General features: G+C 42.2%; 1 protein-coding gene across 2 annotated transcripts; it reads right to left on the minus strand.

The window, feature by feature from the left end:
* Positions 1-3,464: 3,464 nt before the first annotated feature.
* On the minus strand, positions 3,465-26,773 carry DET1 (DET1 partner of COP1 E3 ubiquitin ligase). 2 transcript variants are annotated; one of them, XR_008618607.1, is made up of 6 exons: positions 26,636-26,719; positions 19,483-20,575; positions 16,520-16,707; positions 12,262-12,310; positions 9,909-10,039; positions 7,448-7,536 (listed from the first exon to the last, which is right to left on the minus strand). XR_008618607.1 is itself a non-coding variant. In XM_007122475.4 (5 exons), the coding sequence occupies exons 2-5, from the start codon at positions 20,563-20,565 to the stop codon at positions 3,922-3,924; spliced, it is 1,653 nt and encodes a 550-aa protein (XP_007122537.1). In that variant the 5' UTR covers positions 20,566-20,575; positions 26,636-26,773; the 3' UTR covers positions 3,465-3,921. The 2 variants fall into 2 exon arrangements, 1 of the variants encoding a protein (XP_007122537.1); XM_007122475.4 differs by lacking the exons at positions 9,909-10,039; positions 12,262-12,310 and adding an exon at positions 3,465-4,111 and having other exon boundaries at positions 7,345-7,536; positions 26,636-26,773.
* Positions 26,774-27,132: the final 359 nt, after the last annotated feature.

Raw genomic sequence — 27,132 nt, forward strand, 5'->3', positions numbered from 1 at the left:
AGGCCAGCTTCATCCTAAGGCTGATTCTTACTGAATATGATCATAGGGTGTTGCATGGTGGGAATATGGGCTACATGTTTCCTCACTAACATATTCTAAAGAGAAATGTTTCCCCAGAAGCCCCAGAAACCTTTATCTCATGGTATCATTGACCTGAACTAAGTCACATGACATTCCTAAACTAACCCCTTATGCTGACTGGTCTTAGTCTAGTTCTAGTCACTAGCAAGGAGTATGGGACTACCATGATTGGTTTAGACTGCTCAGGGCACACCCCTAGAGTGAAGTCAGATATGTGGGGGATGGAAAAAAGAAAAACTGAGAATAATTCCTAAGTTTTTGCCTCTAGTAAATGGGTAGACACTGAAGTCATTTGGGAAATCTTGGAGGAAAAACAGGTTGGAGGTGGAGGTGAGAATCAAGAGCATTGCTCTGAATATGCTAGTTCTGAAATGCCTGTTAGATCTCCAAATGAAGAGGCCACGTAAGCCATGGGATATATGAATTTGGTGTTCAAGGAAGGGGTCAGGGCCAGAATTATCATTTCGAGAATCATCAGCTTATACCTAGAATTTAAAACCATGGAATGGATGAAATCAACTTAAGAAAGAATATATAGAGAAAAAGAGGTGAGGATCCAAAGCCAAGGGCTGGGCACTCCAACATCTAAAGATAGAGCAGAGAAGCAGTCAGCAAGCAGGACCAAGAAGCAACAATTAAGGACTTCCCTGGTGGCGCAGTGGTTAAGAATCCACCTGCCAGTGCCAGGGACACGGGTTCGAGCCCTGGTCCGGGAAGATCCCACATGCCGCGGAGCAACTAAGCCCGTGCACCACAACTACTGAGCCCACAAGCCACAACTACTGAAGCCCATGTGCCTAGAGCCCGTGCTCTGCAACAAGAGAAGCCACCGCAATGAGAAACCTGCCACACCACAACAAAGAGTAGCCCCTGCTCACCGCAACTAGAGAAAGCCCACACATAGCAACAAAGACCCAATGTAACCAAAAATAAATAAATAAAAATTTAAAAATTAAAAAAAAAAAAGCAACAATTAGTAAGACAGGAAGAAAACCAAAAATACGTACTATCCTAGAAACCAAGTGTTTCTTGATATACAGAGAAATCAATTATGCCTAATGTCGGGAGGCTTCCTAAGAGAGGGACAAGAGGTGAGCACTGTATTAGCAACATGGAATCACTGATGACTCAGAGAAGTGCAGCTTCAGGGGAGTGATGGGGATAGAAATCTATCAGAGGGGGTTGAGGAAAAAAGTGGGGAAGTGAAAACATGTACAACTCTTTTGAGAAGTTTTTCTGTGACGGTCCCAGAGAAATGAGCAGTAACTAAAGGGGCAAATGGGGCCAAAGCAGGAGTTTTTAAAGAAGAAAGATCCTCGAACATATCTTTATGTTAATGGGAATGACCTAACAAGAGAAAGATGGAGGAGACAGAAAATAATTGCAAGAGCAAAGACCTTGAGAAGTCAAAAGGAGACAGGATTCAGTGAACAGATGGAGGGGTTGGCCTTTTATAGTAGCAGGGCTATTTCATTCAGGAGGAAAGGCAGAGAATGGGCATAGAGGCAAGTCACATGGTAGACATGGTAAAGGAAAGATAAGGAATCCCCACCTGATCGTTTCTATTTCTGCCATGAAGTAGGTGGCAAGGTGATCAGTGAGAAATCAAAGGAGGGGCTTTAAAGAGAAATGAAGACGTGAAACGAAGAAATGAAAACAGCCATTTCAGGGAGTGGGAAATTAGACAAGAAAAGTATATGAGGATTGCTCAGCAGTTAGGGGTGATGAAAACATCTAAGATATGACCAAGGGATCACATGACTAAGGTGGAGGGAAGTGTAAATTAAGTCTCAGAAAGGCTAGGAAATTGGCCCACTGGTCACACAGCTAATGAGCAGAAGAGCCAGGATTCACAGTGAGGCCCAAGTAACTCTACACTCTGTGCTCTTTCGGCTCTGCCAAGTCTTCAGGTTCAATCACGCAACCTGGTACAAAGAAAAAGCTACAGGTAAAGGGCTTCTACCAAGAAAGGTTCACTCAGCTCCACAAACATGTGACAGCTTTGGGACCCTGATTTCCTCATGACCTACACAGAATCTGGGAGAATGCTTCAGTATTTCATCCATCCTGATGGCCAGTGATAGTGTTCAAGCTCTCCCTTTGGATTACCACTGACTTGTCTGGCCTATCTTTTCTCCCTCCAGACCACCTTCCAGACCACTGAAAATTATCTTTGTGAAATTCAAACTACGCCTTCCACTGCAAAACACCCTAGCACAAGGCTTCTCTTCGTGACTCAGTCCTGTTGCCCTGGGCCCCCCCGACATCTTGTGCTGTAGCCATTAGATTATTCATCATTTCACAACCGTGACAGCCCTACTGATGCTTCCATGCCATTGCACACAATGGATCTCTCCTTGAAATGTCCTCTGCCCTGGTTCACATGACAGATTCCCATTTACCCAGTTTCAGTGTCCCTTCCCCAGTATAGCCTTCCTTCTCTGCCTCTCCTTCAGCCCCCTCCACTGTTCCCAGATATATACTTTGGGGCTTTTACCATTTTGCATTATAATTCTATTTGCCTATTTCTCTCCTCACCCTCAGCATCTTGGCACAGCATCTACCTGACACACAGTAGGTGCTCAAATCTTATGCTGAATGCTGAATGAGAATGAATTTAGCTGTTCGAAGTTGAAGATGATGAAATAAGCTGAACTGTTTTTGGTGGGGCTCAGCATCTCATATCACATTTATTATGTTCCCAAGGGAAGTCAGTACCTAGACGGTAGAGGGATATAGGATCCAGCTGTCTGCATCCACGGCTCCTTTCCCAGCCTGCTCTGAAACCCAACATTTCATAGCTACCTTCAAAGTCAGAGGCTACTAAACAAGCTTACTACATAAATGGTGGGCACAGTATGAAGATGACACATAAACATCCTGACAAGCCCTGTGGAGGAGGCTAGCTGAGAAAGTGACAGAAGGATGCTGACTGGTGGCTGGCAGGTGTTTGTAGGAGAGCAGTGATGGCTCAGCCGTCCAGGAACAACCTGGCTGATCTCTTTAGGGACACCTGGAGCTTGCCAGCTCCCACTACCCAAATTACAGTAAGTGCTGCACAGTGTTTGTTTCTGCTGTGGCAGTAAGAACCGCTCACTCTTCCACCTGCACAACGCAGATGGTGCAGATGGGAGCGTGCTTCCACACGAGGATGTGCAATTATGCCCAGTTCCTCCAGCTGTAACAGTTAGCAAGAGAACACCCGAGGGAAGGAAACAATCCCGGCAGATAGCTGTCTTCCACGCTGGCACACACCACTTAGTCCTCCCAAGAGCAGCTGCTGGATCTATGGCCTCTAGTCCCTTTCACAGTCCTTCCTGGAACCCATGTATTTGAAAAACATTTGCTGAGATCACAACATAAGGCAGTCATTAAACAGGATATATTTAAGTAAGAAAATACCAAGGCTTTATTTTTTTTTTCTTATAAAGACAGCCCTGCTATTGGCTAAGTGGAAAGATGTACACACTTCTCATGAGTAAACAAGATTTACCTGCTTCAGGCTGCATACCATAATGCCAAAGAAGTGACATGAAGGAGGCAGAGGTGTAATGCTCTCATCTTCATAGCAATAAAATGAAAAATAAAATGAAACTTAAATGGACTTAATTAATGCTGGGCATTCCCACAGGGAAAAGGCAAGAGGACTTTAAGTTGATCGGTAGTTGTACTGTGTACGACAAAAAAATTCCATCAGGCTGAGCCACCTGGCTCTCCCCGTCTGAGGTATACAGTCTGGAACCGACAAGGCTGAGAGTCAGGAGCTTCTGCTTTACAGTCCGCTGAGATATGAAGGAGGCAGAGTCTTGGAAGACCAGATGACCCGCTCTGGTGAGGCACCTACGTGCAGCAGTGTCGCATATGGAAGTTGACAACATACTCAGCGTTAGTCCTCTGCACAGAGATAGCAAAAGGCTCGAAAGGGTGGAAGGTGAAGGCAACAAGGCGTCGCACCGTATGGTTGATGGGGCGGCCCAGTAAGCCTGCCTGAATCTCAAACTTGAGCAGACCAGAGTCCCGGGCATAGAACCTAAACAGAACAAGAAAGAAGGAGAGGATGGGACAGATACTGACCACCGTCTTAAAACCTGAACAGCAGGAAAATGTGCCAACTCGTTATTTAACCTCACTGATGACATCTCCTCTAACAGCAGCCCCAGGTTATTGGAACTGCAAAATCACCTTAGTCTGATCAGCTCATTTTACGGGCAGGGTGATTATGAACTTCCCTATGCTGTCCTGAGTCACTGGGTCATTTCCGTTTCCCAAGAGGACCCTTAGTTACAGCCTTAACTACAGCCTCCCCTTTTCCAGTAGCTACCTGCCCAAGATTGCCTAGGCCAGGACTGGAAATGAAATGTGAGCCACGTACGTAATTTTAAATTTTCAGGTAGCCACGTTAAACAAAGTAAAAGGTGAAAGGTGAAATTAATTTTAATAATATTTTATTTAACCCAATATTGGTATCTAAAATATTATCATTTTAACCTATAATCAATATAAAAGATACTAAAAAAATTTTTTTTTGTACTAAGCCTTTGAAATCTGATGTGTGTTGACACTTGAGCACATCTCAACTTGGACTAGTCACATGTTAGTGATGTCAGTGCTCAACAGCTACATGAGGCTAGTAGCTACTATAGAACAGTGCAGATCTAGGCCTATATTTGAGTTTTTCACTTTTAAGAATAAATTCCTTTAGAAGGTTCTTCTTTTTCAAACACAAATACAAGATACTAAGTAGTTTTTACTTTTTCATCTAACACAGTAAGAATAAAGATGCTTCCATCCATCCCAATACTTAAATGCCTTTTTCCCACATGCAAAATAAGTGCCCTGTGAACTTGGGAACTGGAGGTGATCAGCAGGGTTGGGGCTGAATTGGGGGAAGTTCTAGAAAATAAAGAGCTCTGAAATAAAGAGCTCTATAATTTCCCTTTTGGGAAGCAAATATATACTAGACGTAAAGATATTCATACCCCTTGACTCAACAATCCCATTTCTAAGAACTTATATCCTCAGAATTTAATTTAAATGCAGTAAATAGTGACATGAATAAAGATGCCTACTACAGCATTAGCTCTAATGTAAAAATGCAGAGAGAATAATGCTCAGTAATAGGGGAATAGTTAAATCAATTATGGTACACCTACTTGATGGACTAATATGCCACCATTAGGACTGTAACTGAGGACTATGTAACAGTATGGAAAAATGTTTATTAAATAAAAGCGGGCTACGAAGTAGTATGCCAACCATGATTACAACTGTGTAAATGTAAACATGCATACTGGCAAAGACTAGAATGGAATATACAATAAGTGTTAGCATAATGGCATTACCTCTTCAAATGACTTTTATATCCTTACATTTCTCATTTTAAATTAAAACTAAAGAATTACAAGAAAAATCTTTTAAGTCAGGGTCAATGGCATTTCCAGATTTGTTTAATCTTTTCAAATCAGAAAGGCAGGGAAGTAAAAAAGGAGAGAAATGTATCTCGTGCTTCGTGACAATATCAAATGAGGCCAATTATCTGCTTTTATGTGTGAAAAACACATTCACCTTACCCACATAGTCCCCAGCACACAAAGGGCTTATAATTTAAAGTGAGTTGTTTGAGCTCCTAAATCTAACTACCAGTTTACAGGAAATATGGGGGAATGAAAAAGACAGTAAATACGCCAGGGATGCAATGAGCAAAATCTAGAATGTGGTGAATACTACCGGACGAACAACCTGGTTTCTTCAACAATTTCACTGCAAAGAAAGTAAGAGGGAAGCAGAGCCCATAGAATAAAAAAGACTTAAGAGGATAGCAACCAAATACAACATATACACCTTGTTTAGATCCTGACTGGAACAAACTGTAAAAAGACTATGCACAAGACAATGGGGAAATGTGAAAACTCACCAGATAGTGGTGATCTTAATATATTTCTGTTAATTTTCATAAGATGGAATAATGGTATTAAGGTTGTATGTTTTTAAGTCCTTACCTTTTAGAAATTCATACTGAAATATTTACAAGTGAAATGCTACGACACCTGGGATGTGATGGTCCAGGGTGGCAGTTGGGAGGGGAGGAGTGGTGGTGGAAAGAGATGAAACAACACTGACCGTGAGGTGATAACTGTTGAAGCAGGGTGATGGGTACAGGGAGGTTCATTATACTCCTCTACTTTAATATGTTTAAAAATTTCCATAATAAAAAAAAATTTTTAACTGGCTTTTGGAACCTGACTGCAATTTCTCAAAGGAAATATTACAAATGGTGATTAAGTGTTCAGAGTATGCTACACAAGCCTATTTAATACACAATGAAACTGAATTATGAAATACTATCTACCACTATCTCTTTTTTTTTTTTTGCGGTACGTGGGCCTCTCACTGTTGTGGCCTCTCCCATTGCAGAGCACAGGCTCCGGATACACAGGCCCAGCGGCCATGGCTCATGGGCCCAGCTGCTCCGCGGCATGTGGGATCTTCCCGGACCGGGGCACGAAACCGTGTCCCCTGCATCAGCAGGCAGACTCTCAACCACTGCGCCACCAGGGAAGCCCTCTACCACTACTTCTATGTGAAAAAGACCTTCCACAATCCAGCTCAGGGCTCCACAAACACACCTCCCTTGAAATAACCCCACTAGTGGCAGTGGCGCCAGTTCCTCTCCCTAGTACCTATTACAGCACACAGAACCACCCAAGCTCCCGGCACAGACAAGCGGGTCTGTGAATTGGACATACGTGAGGAAGGCATTGCTTACAGGAGGTTAGTTTCAAGGTTCTAGCAATAATACAGGGATCTGCATTCCAAAATTCTTCCAAGTGAGGAAGCATGAGTTTCTCCAAAACCTGCCTGGTTCCCCAAACCGTCTCTGCTATCGTTTCTATTAGGTAACATGAGAGGATAAAATAATTTGAGCTGGATAAAATTTAAGTCTCAATTATAAACACTATTAAGAAATGCTATTAGATTATTAAATTGAAAAGTATGGTTTCCTTCTCTGGATACCCTGAAAAGGGGACAACACTTATCTGAATTGGATGTTTTGATGAGAAGCAAAGAGCAGAACTAATTAATTTATGAGATTAGTGCCTGAATGATCAAAGTACCCACCACATTATAGAAATAGCCTACCCTCTGAATTCAACCCATGAGTACAAGTGGACATAGTCACAGTGAAATGATGTTTAAGAAGAAGAGAAAGAGAAAGCAGGCCACCTCCTCAGGCAGTGTGCAGCTGAAGCAGGGATGGTGTACCTGATAGGGTGATCTCCACAAGTCTTGGGCCGCTCCATGACTGACACCCACTTGTCATCGTAGCTGAAGAGAGACAAATCAAGGTAAGGGCTACCGCTGTAAGACTGGGCGCTGATGGGGAGCTGACCCAGCAGCCGGCGTACTGCCTCCGTGTGCCCTCCATACTTGGCATTTACAATAGTGTCTTTAAACCTAAAATAAAGCACCAGTGAGGAAGGCTGTGTTAGTGGCATACAAACTGCACTGGGTTTTAAATTGACAAACATATGTCTAAAAACAACTCATTCTGAAAACAAAATCTAGATATTGAATTCTGACACATGACAAATCTGCCTAGCTACAAATATTCTACAAAAAGCAAAAAACAGAATGAGAAATTGGGAACATTAAGTTACTTTAGAAAAGTTAGCAAATATTCTACAAAAGTTAAAAACAGTGTATGACTAATCTATGACAAATATTTCTACTCAAACTTATTTCCCCCAAATAGCAGCCTTAGACTGCATTAAAAAGGAGTTACACAGAGCAGAGAATCCTGAACAGATACAGCCTCTGACTCTTCTTGGGATCAGTTATAAGCCAACTTACATCAAACCTTTTGACAAATTACTCATTCTTTGTTTAAATAAAGTTTGGGAGCTAGCTACTTATACTTCTGCCGAAACACCAGTATCTAGAAGAACAGTAACATGGATACAGAATCACCTATCTGACTTATCATTATATAGAGCAGTTATTTCTCACAACTATAAAGAATACTAAATTTAATACCCTTTGACCAAGTATTTCTATTCTTCTGGAAATTTGCCCTAAGGAAGAAAAACCCCTGTGCACGTTCAACGTAGACTGAAAAATTGAGAGAAAAATTTAAAACCTAATAGAAAACCATCATTTTCAAAGATTATATGGTAAAAGAGGAAATGTTTATCATAATGGTAAGTAAAAGAAGTAGGCTACAATCTGTATATATAGTATGATCAAACACACACACACACAAATGTATGCCTTAAAAAAAAAAACTGGTGGAAATACATCAAAATGGTAATAGTTGTGTTTGCGTAATGACATTTTAGATTTTTTTTAATCTTCTTTTTCACTTTCCTATAGTTCCTTAGAAAATATGTCAACTGTTTATCAGCTTGATTTTTTTTTATTCTCTATATTGAAGCATATCATATAGTTTAACAATCAAGGGGAAAATAATTTTTTTAGTCCAGGGGAGAAAATACGATATAGCATCTCATCCCTGAAACTAATGGAATAAAAAACTTGAATGTTCAGGACTTCCCTGGTGGCGCAGTGGTTAAGAATCTGCCTGCCAATGCAGGGGACACGAGTTCGAGCCCTGGTCCGGGAAGATCCCACATGCCGCAGAGCAACTAAGCCCATGCGCCACAACTACTGAGCCTGTGCTCTAGAGCCCATGAGCCACAACTACTGAACCCACATGCCACAACTACTGAAGCCCGTGTGCCTAGAGCCCGTGCTCCGCAACAAGAGAAGCCACTGCAATGAGAAACCCATGCACTGCAACGAAGAGTAACCCCTGTTCGCCGCAACTAGAGAAAGCCCACGCGCAGCAACGAAGACCCAACGCAGCAATGAAGACCCAACACAGCAATAGGTAAATAAATCAACAAACAAACTTGAATGTTCATAACTTTGATGAGACCAGAAAGACTGATTAGATGGATTCTGATTTTTGTTTTCACTGCTAGTCTGCAGTGCTAGATGGACATTAGCACTTCTCAGTTCCCTCAAAAGAAAGCCTAGTGTCAACACTGCTCTTCCATTATTTCTCTTGACAGTAATTTTCACAGCATCAGTGTAAATCATAAAATTAAACCCTGGGCCACACAGAACTTATTTCTTTCCCCTTCATTTGAACTGATATCAAAGATCCTGGGCTCTTTGGTTTTCAGCCCTTTGTCAGTGAAGATCTAGTACTCCAACCCTGCCTGACTCACTGGCTTCAAAACGTAGCTTCGAATGATGGGGCTGCCCACAGCTTCATGATGACCACAAATCAAAGCCTCCGTGACAATCCACGGGCTGAAGCAGCTCCTGTTCCCCGGCAGCACCCACCACCTCTACTCTCCAGGCTCCCCAATGACTAAAAGATGAAGCAGTCATCCTTCTGATGTCTTCACCTGATTAACTCCTATCTCACTGTCACTCTGCCCAACTACGCCTCTCTTAATTCACGATTTCAAAATTCTCAGAGATGATCCTTCCAACACCACGGCTTCCTAGTTCCTGGACTTCCTTTCTGCCTCAGCCACTCGTTCCAATGGTCATATCCTCAATCTCACTCTTACCAATGACTGCACCCCCCTGTAATAGGGTGCAGCACCACAGACTCCAACTATCTTCTCTCCTACTTTTCCAGCTAACTCCCTCTACTCATCCCAGCTTCAACATCCTTCAGCCCCAATGGGACCTAAATTCCATTGACTCTACCAACTTTTTGCCATTCTACGCCTTCATCATGACCTCTTTTCCTTCCTTCGCCAGATTAAATTTCACAATCATTAAAATCACAAAATTTATATCCATGAACTCACGTGGGCCCTTAATGCTGCAGGACACTCATGCTGCATTCCCACAGTCCAGCGAGTCTCCTACTCTCTTAGATGACTATTTCATCCCCCTCCTCCATGTTCATCCTCACGTAATGGCACTGCCTTCTTTGTAACTGACAAATAGAAGAAATGAGAAGAAAACTTTTTAAAGCTCCCATCAGCACATCTGTACCTATTTAACTGTATGTGCTGCCCTAGAAGGCTAATCCATCCACTTGGGCACTAGGTTCTATCCTCTGACCTCATATACTTAACCAATTCTGCCCCCACCCCAACTTTTCCTAACCCATCAGTTTCCTCCTATGTACAGATCAGTCCCATCTGCAAACAAACATGCCATTTTCCCCTCCCATTTAAAAAATAATATCAATAAAAGCAGAAACTTAACACCACTTGCCCTCCAGCTAACGCACCATTTTTCGGCTCTCCTTTACAGTAAAACTCCTCAAAACACTTTTTCCTACGGTCTCTTCTCCTCCCATTTTTTCTTAAACCCACCCCAAATAGGCTTTCACCCCCACCATCTCACTGAAACAACTCTCATCAAGGTCTCCAGTGATCTCCATGTTGATGACTCTAATCGCTGATAATCAGTCCTTACTGTACTTGACCTGTCAGGAGGATCTGACACTCCTTCCTCGGAGAAACTACTAGACCTCTCCACTTACAGAACTTCTGATCTTCTCCCCTAAACCTGCTCCACCCACAAGCTTCACTATCAGAGTTTAATGGCAACACTCTCTTAACAAGTTGACTGGGCCAAAAATGTTAGAATCATCTTTGACTTTTGCTCTTTCACAGTCCATATCTGACCCTCCTCTAATCTTTTGGGCTCTATCTTCAAAATACATTGAGAATACAATTACTTACCACCCCCAATGTTATCACCCTGATCCAAGCCACCATTATTCAACCAACAAATCACTACTGATAGCCTAGAATGGGCAAGGCACTCTTCTAGGTGCTTAGGATACTATAAATGAGCACAAAAGAACTTAAATACTAGTGTCAGGAAACAAAAGGTAGCAATTTTATTTATTGGATCATTGCAATGGTCTATTCTTAAAACAGCAGCCAGAGTGATCCTGTTAAAACACATGTGAGACCACATCACTCCTCTGCTCAAACACTACAAAATCTCATCTACAGTTAAAGCCAAAGTCTTAGAATGGCCTTATGTGTCTGGTCCTGTCTCAGACCACATCTCTAACTACTCTGCCTCTTGCTTACTCCAGCCCGGCCACCCTGACCTCCCTGGTGTTCCTCAAACACATGAGATCCACCTCTGGACCTTTAGATTTAATATTCCCTTTGCTTGGTATATTCTTCCCCCTGATATCCACATGGCTTGTTCCCTGACCTCCTTCAAAAGCTTTACTCAAATATCACCTTGTCGGTGAGGCCTATGCTAACAACCCTACTAGAAGAGAACTGACAATCTCTTCCTAATACCCTCAAACCCATCAGATATTCTAATAATTTTAACATTTTATTGGATACATCCCTCTTGGAAACCTCCCCGCTCCTGCTTCCACCTAGTCCAAGTGGTGGCCTGTCATCCTGGAACTTCCCTTTACCATCATCCTCAGAATTCTCTGTGCTTCTCTCCACTGTTAGACTCTATTCCCTGTACCATTGTTTCGTGGTTTACTGGGAAAAATACATATTCCAGAGGCTTCCATAGAAAAGGAACATGCAAGGTAATTTTTTGAGACCTTACGTGTCTGAAAATGTCTTTGTTACACCCTATCATTTGGATGTAGAATTGTAGTTTGGAAATCATTTTTTTCACAGAATTCTGAGGATATAAAATTGTATTGGCTTCAAGCTTTCAGTATCATTATTAAGACTGATACCATTAATGACTTAATTTTTTATATATAAAATGTATGTGTTCTTTCTGAAAGTTTTTACAATTTTCTCTTTATCCCCAGTGTTCTAAAATTTCATGATGATATGCCTCAGGATGGGTTTTTTATTTATTGACTGTACTGGTTACTTGATGGAGCCGTGATGTGCTAATAAGTTTAATAATTATTTCTCTGAAGGGAAAAAAGCAATGATTTGCAGCGCCTGCCTATTTCTGTGGTGTAAATCCTCCTGCTGTGGTTAATTTCAAGGTACCAAAGTGATATCACTGAATGCAGAGTTGTCAAGAGATGAGCAGTAGCACAACACTACATAATATTTTTACCAGATAAAATAGATACAAGTAACCTCAAGAGTACGACAGTAAAATAATTATGAATTAATAATAAGAAAATAATTAATTTTTAATAATGGCTGTGTTTAACAGCTTGCAGAAACTCCTGAAAGTTTAACAGTTGGCTCTCACAAGCCAGAATGAGCCAGCTCCAGCACACCACTGGATGGTCCTTGCCAATCTGGAAGAGAGAGAGGGAGGGAGAGAGAGAGTGAGTGAGTGAGTGTGTGCGTGTGTGTGTGTATTCGCACGTCTTGCGGGACCTCAGTTCTCCAACTAGGGATTGAACCTGGGCCATGGCAGTGAAAGCCCGGAATCCTAACCACTAGGCCACCAGGGAACGCCCATGGAAATGTACATTTTTCAGTACTAGAAAACTGTTTAGGGTCTTCCCTGGTGGCACAGTGGTTAAGAATCTGCCTGCCAATGCAGGGGACATGGGTTCAATCCCTGGTCCGGGAAGATCCCACATGTCGCGGACCAACTAAGCCCATGCGCCACAGCTACTGACCCTGCGCTCTAGAGCCTGCAAGCCACAATTACTGAGCCCGCCCGACTGGAGCCTGTGCTCTGCAACAAGAGAAGCCACCGCAATGAGAAGCCTTCACACCACGATGAAGAGTAGCCCCCGCTCGCTGCAACTAGAGAAAGCCCACGCACAGCAGAAAAGACCCAATAAAGCCAAAAATAAAAATATATAGATTTTTTTAAAAAAAGGAAAAAGAAAACTGTTTACATTATTTCCTCCCCTTCATTCTTCTACTGCTCCTTCTGAAATTAGCCAGATATTGGACCTCCTGGGAAAATCCTCTAAATTTTTATCACTTCTCTCCCATTTTCCTACTCTTATCTTTTTATTCTACTTTCTTGGAGAGTTCCTAAACTGTATCTAACAAAGTTTAAATTTCTAAAGCCTCTCACTTAGCATTACTGTTCTAGGAACGTTCCTGTTTTTACAGTTTAAATTATTTCAGTGAATACCATGTTGTTTCTTTATTTTTATACTGTTTGTTTTATTTGGTCTCTATCTTTTAAGATAAAGGCTTTGTTTAAGTGACTCATGATCCCTGATGTCCATTTTTTCTTAAACATTTACTCTAACCTAAAAGAGTCCATTTTCATTTATTTTTACCAAAAGTTTATTGAAACTGTAAAACTGAGCATTCAAATCCATGTGTTCACAAGAAATAAAAAATAATTTTGATTTATATGTACACTATACTTTCAATGCAGCAAAGTATGATAAGATGATTAATAAAATGTTATTAGGACACAATTCTCTGGGGGAGATAGAACAGACATATGAATTTGAAAAGAAAAAGAAATATAAAATTTCAAACGGTACGGGAATAACTTGCTCTGTACTTTTTTTTTCTTCTTTTGGCCGCGCCATGTGGCATGCGAGATCTTAGTTCCCTGACCAGAGATCGAACCCCCGCCCTTTGCAGTGGGAGCACAGAGTCTTAACCACTGGACCACCAGGGAAGTCCCTTGCTCTGTACTTTTTATGTGAAATATTAAATACTAAATTACTATGGTATTAGATTCCCTTGGATATATTTAAAAGTGTTAACACCTTAAACTTAGACAATGTTATATGCCAATTACATCTTGTAATGCTTTTTTTAAAAATGTCAATGTTTAAACATTGAAAATTGCATCCTTTGCAACTATTTAAATTTAACAGTAAAAAGTTTAAAGATTAACTTAATAATTGATGCATGAGGGTATCTACAGTTTTTCAAAATCTTTGCTGGTATGAAGCAAAATTTTGAAGATCACAAAGCTAGAATGCCACCTTTCTCTTTTAACCTTTTATTTTCTCTTCCAGAGCTTCCTACAATTTCACTTAATTATAGGTACACTGTGAAATAGATTTTCAGAAAACATAGCTTCCTCTAATTCCTGATGACATTATTCATTCAACCAATACCTAACATGCTCCTCCCACATGAAAGACACTGGCCTAGGTGCTGTGGATATGGCAGTGTATATAACAGACAAAAATCCCTGCCCTCATGGAGCTTACCTTCTAGTGACTTCTTTGATGTTTTAACTGAGTGTACCCAGTTTTTGTTACTAGTCGATAATAATCTGCTTAATTTTAAAGTTAATTTTAAAAGACAACAATTCATTTCAAAATGAAAAAAGCAAGATCTGATCCATGTTCTGCTTCCAAAAATCCTTCTACACTGAATAGAGATGCTAGTAAGGCAGAAAATTTGTGTGAACCAGAGAAAAAGAAAAGGCATGTTTAGTTGTCTGAAAATCAACATCCATCTATTTTTAATCAAGTACTGTCCTTCTGTATAAATACAATGCCATTGAATTAGGTGTCTGCTTTGCTTGTTTCTCCCAGTGGCAGTAATGCTTATTCTGATTCATCCACTGACTCTGGTCTGATCTATATTGGAACCTAAAGCAGATATTTTCCATAACTGGCTAAGGTTGGGGAAGCAATTTAGGTATGTGGAATGTGACGAGGCACTGACTGACTAGAGTAGGATTGAGCCCTTGGTCCAAAATAACTAGTCATTTCACAATAACGTATTCAGATAATTATGAGCAGCTCTGATTCACAACAGGTGGGTATCAATTTAGGGTGACCTAGGTGTTTTAAGAGGGGCCTCCAAGTGTCTCTTCTTCGGGTTGGTCAGTTTCCCTGGGGAATTTATCTCTAATCTCCTGCCTGGGGAGTATAAGCTTGGATGCCATATCTGATAAGAGGGATAGGAGTCTTCCCCAACAGTATGTCAATTTTCACTTAATTCTTGTTTTAAGCATGACATGTCTCATCCCTACTCTCAGCCATGCCTCATGAACATGAAACCAGAGCCTGCACGGTGCAATTTCTCCAGAGAATAAACCTCTAGCCTTTTAATGAGGTGGGGAAGAGACAGTCATTTGGCAGTGTAGGCTTAAGGAAAGGAGCTAGAGCATCTGATTGCTCCTCTTAAGAATGTCATCCAGGGACCTCCCTGGTGGTCCAGTGGGTTAGGACTCCGAGCTTCCACTGCAGGGGACACCGGTTTGATCCCTGGTCGGGGAACTAAGATCCCACAAGCCACATGGCATGGCCGGAAAAAAAAAAAAAAAGGTCATCCAATCCTTCAGAGGTATGTAGGGCCTCCAATTTCTTGAACTTTTCAGAGCTCTCTGGTTCAGGGCAACTTATTTCTTGATGGATAAGCTCTGCATTTTTTTTTTTTTTAATTTTGGCTGCTCTGGGTCTTAGTTGCAGCAGGCGGGATTGTTTAGTTGCAGCAATGTACTTAGTTGTGGCATGAGGGCTTCCTAGCTGTGGCACACGGACTTCTTAGTTGTGTCTCACGAACTCTTAGTTGTGGCATGTATGCAAGATCTAGTTCCCCAACCACGGATCGAACCTAGGCCCTCTGCATTGGGAGCATGGAGTCTTACCCACTGGACCACCAGGGAAGTCCCTAAGCTCTACAGTCTTCAAGTTTTTGTCCTCTGAGATATGTCAAGTTAGTTATCACTCATCCATTGGCTCTTCAGCTTCTAAAACTCTCTTGATATCTCCTCCCCATTCTCTTTGTTCTTGTAGCTTTATACCTCTTCTTTTTTTTTTTAAGATTTATTTATTATTTATTTATTTATTTTATTTACTTTTGGCTGCATCGGGTCTTAGCTGCAGCATATGGGATCTTCGTTGAGGCGTGTGGGATCTTTAGTTGCATCGTGCAGGCTTCTCTCTAGTAGCATGTGGGTTTTCTCTTCTCTAGTTGTGCAGTGCAGGCTCCAGGGCACATAGGCTCTGTACTTGTGACGCATGCGTTCCAGAGCACGCGGGCTCTAGTTGAGGCGCGTGAGCTCAGTAGTTGTGGCACATGGGCTTAGCTGCCCTGTGGCATGTGGGATCTTAGTTCCCCAACCAGGGATCGACCCTGTGTCCCCTGCATTGCAAGGCGGATTCTTTACCACTGGACCACTGGGGAAGTCCCTCTTCTTCCTTTATTGTCATTTTAGTGGGGTTTGGGGATGGAACAGAGATAAATGCATGTGTTCAACACACGTTTAACCAAAAGTTATAAAATTATGTCCTTAGTCATTCATTCAAAAAATATTTAAGTGCCTGACAGCGCACCACTGAAGATATAGCAATGAACTAAACAAAGACAGAGTCTCTATCTTTCTGCAGCTAACATACAGTCTAGGAGGAATCATGGACAACACGCAAGTAATTACTCAGGTGCTAAGAAAGAGAAAAGAGAAGTTTAGGATGACACAATGGGTTACAACAGGCTGACTGACCCAAGGCCGGGTGGGCAGAAAGAATGAGTTTTCCTGAAGTAAATGACTGTTGGCTTCACACCAACAAATTTTCTGAAGAAAAATTAAGCTTGTTAAGCTTAGTGGAACAGCTTACCGGCGCTGGATCTGCCTTGCAAAATTGTTGCTGGAAGCTGAGCAGGGAAACTGGACTTCACTATGCAGGGTAGCGTTACGGAAGAGATCACAGAAGTTCTCAAACAGCTCCAAAAGCTCATCTGATGTATTCTCAAACACAGCGATCACCTCTGTTGTCACCATATTGTACACCACAAAGAAAGATGCCTGCGAAAGAAGAGACAGACCTAAGGAATAGCTGAGTATAATGCCTTGCCTAGCAAATATCATTTTGGTTGAAAAATCAAGCTGCCCAAGTAAAACAGGCAAACACCTCCACTCCGGCACTATGGCGGAAACATGGTGCCAAGAGGTCCTGGAAAAGGAGGAAGCCTCAGTGGACTTGATCAATCAAGGGCCTCAGTGTTGCCTGATTTCCCACTGTACTTATGCTGCTGGAATTACTGAGTTGTTCAGCATATATGTATAAAAAGGTATTCAATCTTTCATTTCAAGCTGTGTGCAGATTTAATATTTTGCCTTCCAAGTGTTTATTCCCTACTTACTCCCCAACCCACTTTTTTAAAATGCCAGATTTAACTTTCCTTCCTGCTGCGAAAGTGATTTGTAGCCAGGAGCTGCCTGTTGACAAATTATTTTCTCTTGTATACGTACAGTTGAAAGTTCAATTTAGGGGCATTTCTTTTTCACTCTTAATATTTCTAACATGCAGAAAGACATCTTAAGTACACTGTGTCCACCTAGGCAAGTTGTAACCAAGGAGGGGACTTCTGCTGAACACATGAAAAATCAGAGAAGCATTTTCCATTTCTTTCTTCATAAATGTTCTTTCAGCCAAGAGCATTTGTAACATACATTTGAGATTCGTAACAATTAATTTCAGAGGGGGAACCTGAAAACCATTCAAATGCCATAGGTGGCAGAGTTACTGCTTTCTCTGAATGAGCCCCTGGGTGACTGGCCCTCTTCTTTAAACCTCCAGTGCTCTGCTCAGCCTAACAAGGAAGCGCCGTGTACCTCTAGTTTTTATCACAGTGAATGTAGCAGTGTGAGTCAATCTGCAAGCTTCCAACAGGACTCCAGAAGTTTTCAGAACACTAGGATTAGTATTCCGCCTCTTATGATTGAATTTAAATCTCCATTACCAATTTCTGGAGACATCTGGCCCACCTGTTTTAATAGTAATTAGTCCTTCCCAAAGCTTATATTACATGACTTTTGCGGTCACCTGGAAATTAAATTTGGCTGTAAATTAAAGAGGCTGGAGAGTAACCTGAGAATAATACCCATAATATTAGCAAGGCTTTGTGTTTAGGTGCACTTTTTACTCATTAACCTTATTGGAACCTATCAAATTAAACCGGGAGAGGAGGGGGGAGGACAACTAGGGCAGAGAGACTGGGTTTAAAGTTACAAATTCTGTAAGCAAAGCATAGAGCCCTTGTAATGTTTCTGGCTACAAACTACTGTAGCTACCGGATATAAGTAGGTCATGTTTTAGCAAAGGAAAAAAGGATAATCTCAAATGCAGCAGTCACACAACATATTCCCTCCAAAATAAAAAGGTAATTATAGCTCAAACCTAAACACAAGATTGATTCATGTCCTTTCTATAAACCTGGACAACGCTTTGATCATATTAGGGCTTCACCAGGATCCATCATAATTATGTGAATATAGAATTACACAAACATTTACTAGCCTTCCCACCAAGCCAGACTGGGAAATACAGGACAGGAGGGTACAGAAGTCAAGGGCTTCACGGCCAACCTCCCATGACTCATAACATGAACTAGATGGGCTCACCCATGATGGCTCAATGGGTGACTTCATCATTAATAGAGAAGAAAAAGAATTCAGAAAAAAAATTATCTCTAGCCACTTTACTCACCCCCCCTTACTTTTTAGAATACACAAGGTATGATTCAGAAGAAAAATATTAGAAAACATTTTACCATGGATGGCTGGTAAGGTCTTAGGAGACAATTCCTTATACAGTCTCTGTTACGGGCAGAATCAGCTGCAGGTCAATGAGAGAAACCAGACTCAGCTGACATCATGGTTTACTGGTTTGTTCTGTTCTACATTTCCAAACTAGTATCTAAGGAGACACTCTGGAAATAGGAGGATGGGGGGACAAACGTACAGAAAGGTAGGTCTCTCACTTGGTCAACACTAAAGTAGGGAGCTTCTCAAAGGGAAATGCCCAAATTACCCTGAATTTCAGCATGGTATTTCAACCCAAAAGTCTTAGAGGTTTCCATGCTCTTAACACCACATTATTCCTATTTGTGAAATGCCTCTCTCCCCTACCAACATCTTTCACCCAAACTGAAAAAACCTCAGAACCTGCAGTCTTGATGATTCACTTGGTAGATCAAAAATGTTGGCTTCCTTTTGATCTTTTCACTGCTCCACAACCTGTGTTCCAGCACATGGGCAAGGTCAGAGTACAGTCATAAAGCTTAATTCCGTCAAATGAACTTACCTATTACAATCTAAAGAAGATTTGGTGAGGAAGTATGCTGACATCATTTAAGTAGGAAAGAAAGACTAGATTTTTAGATTTTCTTTTTTGTATGGTGGGTTCATTCTCATTGCCAGAACTAAGCAGACTAATAAGCACAATCTTATACAAAATCAAGGCAGTATCCATAGGGAGTCAAACCTTGACCCTGTAGCATCTGGGCTTCCATCTCAAGGGTACTGAAAATGCTCTGCAGAAGAATTAGGGTAATAATCACAGAGTTGACTACCTACATGTCAATGGCTTGCGATATAGCTTCCATTTGTCCAAATGAGAAAAATCATTTTGAGAAATGATTAGAAAAACCGAGCTATTTTAAGTTTGAGCCCTAAGATAGCAAAAATTCAAGATTACATAAAATGTGTTATTTCTGAGAGGCTGGCTATAGGCAGAGAGAAACCTTCCCATTGTGCCAAGGAGACTGGAGGGGTAAAGGGCAGGAGAGCACCTTATACCTGTGATGGATCTGTGACCCGCAGGGTTACGACATCCTCACTAGTATACTTGATAAACAGATGGTTTTCATCCAGAAGCTGCATTTTCCACATGCGCAGCTGCCGTAGTTGGTCAAAATACTGGAAGAAGCGCCTCTTGGCCATTGCACTACCATCCTGCTCTGCCCGGCGCCAAAGGTACACGAGTAGCCGGTGTTTCAGGGAGTTGATGAAGGGATCCCTGAAAGGGTTGGCCATGCCTGTCTGACTGTCCCGCTGCACCTCAGGAAAAACAGCTGACACAGTGAGCAGGTCATCCTCATAGCAGAAGCGGCCAATGGTCCTCACATCAATGAAAGTGCCTTCAGGAGTCACCTGGAAGACATGGATCGTCTGCTGCTGCACTGACAAGATGGCCAGGATGTTCTTATACAAGTACAACCCTTGGTTGTGTGACAGGACCACTTTGTCACACTTGAAGGTACGTGTATCACATAAGCGGCCAGTATGAAGGTCAATGATATGGAGGGAGTAGTCCTCCAGGGGGGACCTGGGGTTGGGGGTCACGGACTCACTGTTCCGATAGACCTCATAAAAAGGAGGGTGAGGCTCGTCTGGGAGATAGGCAGCTGAGCCCACGATGACACAGCGGCAGTCATCAGTGAAGAGGCTGCACTCCCGGTTCAGGTGTTCACCATTGGCCGCCACATTGGTAATGTGCAGCAGGACGAAAAAGCGTTCGAAGAGCCGGCCACGGATGTTGACTGACCGCTGGTCATTGCCATTGGACAGGATCTCCCCCTCATAGCCCTGCAGTAGGTCCTCGGCTGCCTGGCAGCCCTGGTACTCATAGATTTCAAGAGATGTCTGGTCTGAAGAGAAAGCAATGAAGTAGCGCCCATCAGGTGAGAATTTACGCAAGAAACAAGGTGGCTTTTCAACATTGACGACCGTGAAGTTGGGGAAGACATTCTGGTGGAACACTCGGACCTGGTGCCAGTGGGTGCCTGCCTTGCCTGAACTGATCCGCCGGCGTTCCAGGCGGTGAATGACATTTTGGTTTTGGATTCTTCGAGGTTTGATGGTGGAAACATGATGATCCATTATCACATCTCTACATGGAAAAGTAAAGAAGAAGTCAAGAAAATAAAACAAAATTTACTAAAACATAAAGACACTTGACCTTTGAACAATGCAAGGGTTAGGCACACCAACACCAATCCCCTGCAGCTGAATATCCAAGTATAACTTATAGTCAGCTCAGTATACATGGTTTCTTCCTATCCATGGTTCCTCCACATCCACAGATTCAACCAACCGGGGATGTCTAGTACTGCAGTATTCACTGATGAAAAAAATCCATGTGTAAGTGGACCTGCACAATTCAAATCTATGTTGTTCAAGGGCCAACTGTGTATATACAAGTCAAAGAGATTTTCTTCCATATAACCTGGACCTAGGAGCTCCCAATATGACAGTGATCAGCATTTCTCCTTCCCAAGTTAGAGTTAGAAAGTGGTCAGGACACTTTTGAGTCTAGAAACAGGTTTGAGGGAAGGACCTAATTCCCTAGGAATACCTTCAAAGCATGCTTAGCTGTTGGGAATGTTCAACAGAACAAACCTTAGAACTACATCAAATTTGTTCAGTGTAAACACCACATTCAATGTACATTCATTTAAAAAATATATTTATTGGGCTGTTAAGATGTCCATACTACCCAAAGTAATCTACAAACTCAATGCAAAATCCCAAAATCCCTATCAAAATCCCAAAATCATTTCTGGCAAAAATAGAAAAATTCATCCTAAAAATTACATGTAATCTCAAGGGACTGTGAAGAGCCAAAACAATTTTGTAAAAGAACAAAGTTAGAAGACTGAGACTCCCTGATTTCAAAAACTGTTACAAAGCCACAGTAATCAAAAAAATGTGGTACTGGCATAAGACAGAAAAATATACCCAATGAACAGAATTAAGACCTGAGAAATAAACCCTCACATATATAAACCCGATATTAGAAGTTCAGAGAACCCCAAACATGATAAACCCAAAGAAATCCATGCCCAGGGACCTCCCTGGTGGCGCAGTGGTTAAGAACCCACCTGACAATGAGGGGGACAAGGGTTCGATCCCTGGTCCGGGAAGACCCCACATGCCGCGGAGCAACTAAGCCCGTGCACCACAGCTACTGAGCCTGCGCTCTAGAGCCCACCAGCTACTACTGAAGCACGGGCACCTAGAGCCCGTACTCCACAACAAGAGAAGCCACCACAATGAGAAGCTCGTGCACCGCAATGATGAGTAGCCCCCGCTCGCCGCAACTAGTGAAAGCCCATGCACAGCAATGAAGACCCAACGCAGCCAAAAATAAATAATAAATAATTTACTTTTAAAAAAAAAAAAAGAAAGAAAGAAATCCATGCCCAGGCATACCATAGTCAAATTGTGAAAAACTAAAACACAAAGTAAAAATCTTGAAAACAACCACGTAAATGACACATTACCTATAAGGGAACAACAATTCATTTATCTGTGGATGTCTCATGAGAAACTATGGAGACCAAAAAGAAGCAAAGCAACGTTTTTAAAGTGCTGAAACAGCTGTCTGTTTCATCATTCAAATCTCAGCCAAAATAGCAACTCTTCAGAGTTTTTGCCTGACTACCTTACCTAAAGTCATGACTTTTTCCGTCCACATCAACCTACTGTTTTATTTTCTTCAGCCCTTATCACCTTCTGAAACCATTTGTTTACCTTTTTAGTATCTTTTTCCCCCATACAGGACAGCAGGGGCCTTGCCTAATTCCTTGCTGAATCTCCAGCACCTAGGACAGTGCCTGAAGCACAGTAAATGCTAACAAATATGTTAAATGAATGAATGGAACAACATTTGACAAAGGTCTTAAAGGATAAAGAACTCACTAAGCAAAATAAAGGAGGAACATTTCAGAAAGAAGGTAGCTTAAAAAATATACTTAAAAAGAGTGTAGCATGGCACATTTGGGAAACACAAGACCAAGTGGTTAGAACACAGGAAACACAGAGTGGTAAGAGAAGCCTAGAAAAGTAGATTGGAGCCAGATTGGAAAATCCTTTGTATGCCATGTCATGCAAGTTATTACAGGTTTTAAGCAGAGGCGTGACTCTATCCAACCTATATTTTAGAAATAAAAACATACAATGGGGAATTTGTTTATATTCTGTCTCCTAAAAGAGGTCTGAAATGCCTTATATAAGTATATATACTACCTAGTCAAGTTAAAAATGTGCATACCTTATGATTGAGCAAATCAAGTTTCTCAAACTGCTAGTCACAACTCACTGATGGAGGCTTGAAATCAATTTAGTGCATATACTGACATTTCAAAAAATGGAATAAAACAGAAAATACCAAACTGTATCACATATTTTCAATACATATGTGAGTTACATGCACTGGGGGAGGATATAAAATATATTTCCTACTGATCTAGACTAGAGCAAAAGACTGCAAACAACTAGCCTCAGACCAATCTAGCCTGCCTGCCTATTTTTATAAATAAAGTTTTATTGGAACACAGTCATACGCACTCATTTACACCTTGCCTATGGCTGCTTTTGCCCTACAAAGGCACAGTTTATTTATTAAGACCAAAGACCACACAGCCCACAAGCCTGAAATATTTACTACCTGGTCTTTTCAGAAAAAGTCTGTCAACCCCTGATCTTGAGCACTGGTTCCCAACTGGGGCAATTTTGTAATATATGAAGATATTTTTGGTTGTCATAACTTGGGAGGGAGGAAGGGGTGCTTTGGGTGTCCATCAAACAGAAGACAGGGATGATGCCAAACATCCTACAGTAAACAGGACAGTCCCTCACATCCAGCCCAAAATGTCAATAGTGCTAAGGTGGAGAAATCCTGATGTAGAGAAATGTAGAGAAAGGACTGGTAGCAACAGCAAAAACTGACAACACTCCAAATGTCCATCAACAGTAGACTAGATAAGTTCATCCACACATATTCATGCAGTGGAATCTTTTTTTTTTAATGTTTTTGTTTGTTTGTTTTTTGGCCACGCCACGTGGCTTGCAGGATCTTAGTTCCCCCACCAGCGATAGAACCCAGGGGTTGAACCCGGGCCCCAGCAGTGAAAGCACTGAGTCCTAACCACTGGACTGCCAGGCAACTCCCCAAGCAGTGTAACCTTATGAAGTAATGAATTAATGTACTACAGTTATATATAACAACACAGATGAATCTCAGACACAGTGTTGAATGAAGAAAGCAAGCTACAGAGTACATACAATGTGATTTCCTTTATATAAGCTTCATACAATTTCTACTTTAAGAATACAAATATATATGGTATACAATTACAAAAAGCAAAGGAATCATAAACATAAAATTCAGAATAGTGGTTACCTCTGAGGAAGTAAGAAATGGGATGGGAGTTAGGGACACATTGGCACTTTTAAGTGTATATTTTTTTCCTTCAATCAGCATTGATTGTACTGTTATTCTTTTAAAATTACATATGTTTTTAAAGTAATATTTGTGCTTACTCAGAATTTTTTTAATTAGAAAATAATCATTGTGAAAGGAAAACAAAGGTAGGACAATAAAATGAAGTCTGAAGTACACAAAAGTGCATGCCGTCAGGACCTGCAGAACTGCCAAGCTTCTAATTTGGCTCTGACTTTCTCAGCAGACAAGGCAGAGGAAAATACAGTCAGTTACAGAACTTGCACTGCCAAAAAGATAAAAACTTAATAGCTGCTTGGAAGAAGCACAGCAATACCCATCACTGGATTTTAAAAGAAATCTCTCTCATGAGTTTTCTCAAAGGACCTTGGCATGATACAGTGAGCAATATCCTCCACTTCTGAACAATAAACACAATGCTGAGTTTCACACGGCTACTCCTTTCAACAGTGACAGAGTTGATGTGCCCATTTTGCTACAGTCCAAAAAACATACTGGTAAGGTTTAAGCATTTTAAAATACCAAGTACTGTACAAAACTGCCTCCCTCAATCCCTGCCCAGGACACCTCTGCCACTAGCACCCTGCGAACCTAAGATGCGGGCTGGAGTCAGAGAGGGAGACCAGACGGGGATGAGAGAGGCAGGTGAGGCCCATGAATGGAAGGAGGAGTAGGCATCAGACACCACGTAGACTAACCACATATAACTGAATCAGATAAAGTAAACTAGCTGTCCGACTTAGAGCCATTGATCATTTTAAGCAAAGCAGATGCTTAATTCTAAAAACAATTTGTATATATTTTGAACAGTCCCATCTTAAATTCTCCAATTTGTCTTTTTAAGGGAAAAGCCACCAGTACTGTGGTGGAGGGAGTAGAGGGGTGGGGTGGGTGGAGGTGAAGGCCTGCTGGCTTCAGCTCCAAATTGGACAGAAAATCCACACTTAATTTCCTAACCCTTCTCTCAGTGTGCTCTCTCTCCCTCTCCATATTTTACATCACACAATTATGGTTTTTAGAGAGATGGTGGAATTCTTAGTCTTTTTCAACTTGTTATTCCAATTATAAAATACATGCTCATAAACTCAAACCATATAGAAAAAGTACATCATGAAAGTCCCTTCTAGTCAGAGTGGAAGTTATGAAAAACGTTAGAGTAACTTATATTTTTCCCAGAAGCCCTCTACCCATTTCCCTAGTCCAGTAAATGGCATGGCCATTCACCTGCTAAAAGGAGCCAGAAACCTGAGTCTCCCTTGATACCTCTTTCCCTCAGCCCCCATACCTGATCAGTCACCAAACTCTGGAGATTTTACCCCCTAAACAGTCCTCTAATGCTCCACCTTCTTTCTATCATGACCTGCCAGCACGCTTACCCAAAATTTTATAACTTCATGTCTACGTTATTGCAACCGCTTCCTAAGTGGTCTCCCTAAATCCACTCCTATCCACTTCCAATCCACTTACCAGAGCAATCTTTTCAAAATGCTTTTTTGATCACATCCTTTCCCCTACAGATTACAACAAATATCTTTCCATTGCTCTTAATGATACGGACCAAAATCCTTGCCCTGCCAACCAGATGCCTCAAAGGCTCAGCGCTGCCTCTCCAGCCTCATCTTTTCCCATTTTCCTCTAATCATTTCTTCAACAAGTGGCCTACCTCCTGCCTCTGAACCTTGGCACATGCTCTTCACCTCAATCTAAAAAAAAGCTCTTCTCTTTACTTTGCCGAGTTAACTCCTATTTCAGGTTATCGGCCTAATCATCACTTCCTGAGAGAAGTCTTCCTTAACCTTTCCCACCAGATAAAACACCAATACACCAGCCATACCTCTCTTTCTTAGCACTTATCACGCTTGCAACTTCATCTCTGCATTTTACTTATGTCTGTGGCACTAGATGGTGAAGTCCTGATCGGTACACAAACATTATATCCTGTATGCCCATCACAGCATTTGACCCATCGAAAGCCTCCTTTCCTGAACGTTCTTTACCAACTCAAATATCCACAGGGGCTGTTCGCTCTGCCAAGCATGTATTTCCTCTGGCCCTTGCCATACTTCTCAAGCCGCAGCTCCGAGTGTCCTCTCCTTCAGGAAGTCTGCTCTGACCACCCTTGCCGAAAGAGATCTTTGTTGCTTTAACATTACTTTTTCTATTAATCTTTTCCATAGTCATTGCCACAATTTGAATCTGTAGGGCATGGTTAGGTGTTTAATGTTCGACTCCCCCGTAAACTATCCTCTCCAGGCAGGACGTTACCATGGCTACTTCAGTCACCTTAGTTTTCAGAGAGCCTAGCACTAGGGCTGCCCCATTGCATGCATTCGTACGTTATCTATGGAACGAAAGAAGAAAGCCTGACTGAACTGGGCCACTAACTCGTGCGGTACTAAGCAAGACCTTCCTCCCTGCTAGGTCTGTTTCCCCGGGCAGGCAGGTGCACGTAGCCCTCAATTCCTTCTGACGGCTTCCTAAACGGGAAGGGGATACCCAGGGGCGGGCACACACGCCCAAGGGGGCACCCCCGGAAAGAAAAGCCCGGGGCGGGGCCTCAATGGGAAGAGAATTCTGAGGGAAGGCGGGGGCCGCAGGGCCTCGGCGTCATGCGGGAAGTGGGCAGCCCCATGGCGGTAACTCGAAGAGGCCTCGGGGAGGACCTGACGGGTTTGGAGGCTGGAACAAGGAAGGAGAAGTCCTCACCTGTCCGGTCCGAGTTCAAAGGGCGGGGGCGAGGGACTACCCGGCCTGCTCGGCGCGCGCCTCCCCCAGCCCCGCCCCCGCCATGCTGTGGGACCTGGTGACCGCAGCTGCCGGCTCTTGCTTCCGCTAGCACTTCCGGAAGTGCAGTGCAGCGAGAAGGAAAGTGGAGAGAGCGCGGAACCGGTTCTGCCGGCCCTGAGAGACGGTACAGCGCACCCTGCTGCCCGGAGTGGGATCGAAGCCCTAGAGGCCCAGGGGCTGCGAAGGGAAAATTGAACCAGGCGCCGTAACCTCGGCACCTGAGTGATCTCCTATGGCCATGTCTCTGCACCCGCTGGACACGCTTGCAAAAACATGACTAAAAATTAATTTTTCACCTCTTGATTAAATGCACCATTTCATCAGCTGAGAAACTATCCGTTTTCTGTTATCTTCTCCTAGACAGTGAGCTCTTTAAAGACCGAGGCTGCACTGATCTCTGAACGCTGTGCCTAATA

The sequence above is a fragment of the Physeter macrocephalus genome, chromosome 11 (genome assembly GCF_002837175.3).
Source record: "Physeter macrocephalus isolate SW-GA chromosome 11, ASM283717v5, whole genome shotgun sequence".
Classification (NCBI taxonomy): domain Eukaryota; kingdom Metazoa; phylum Chordata; class Mammalia; order Artiodactyla; family Physeteridae; genus Physeter; species Physeter macrocephalus.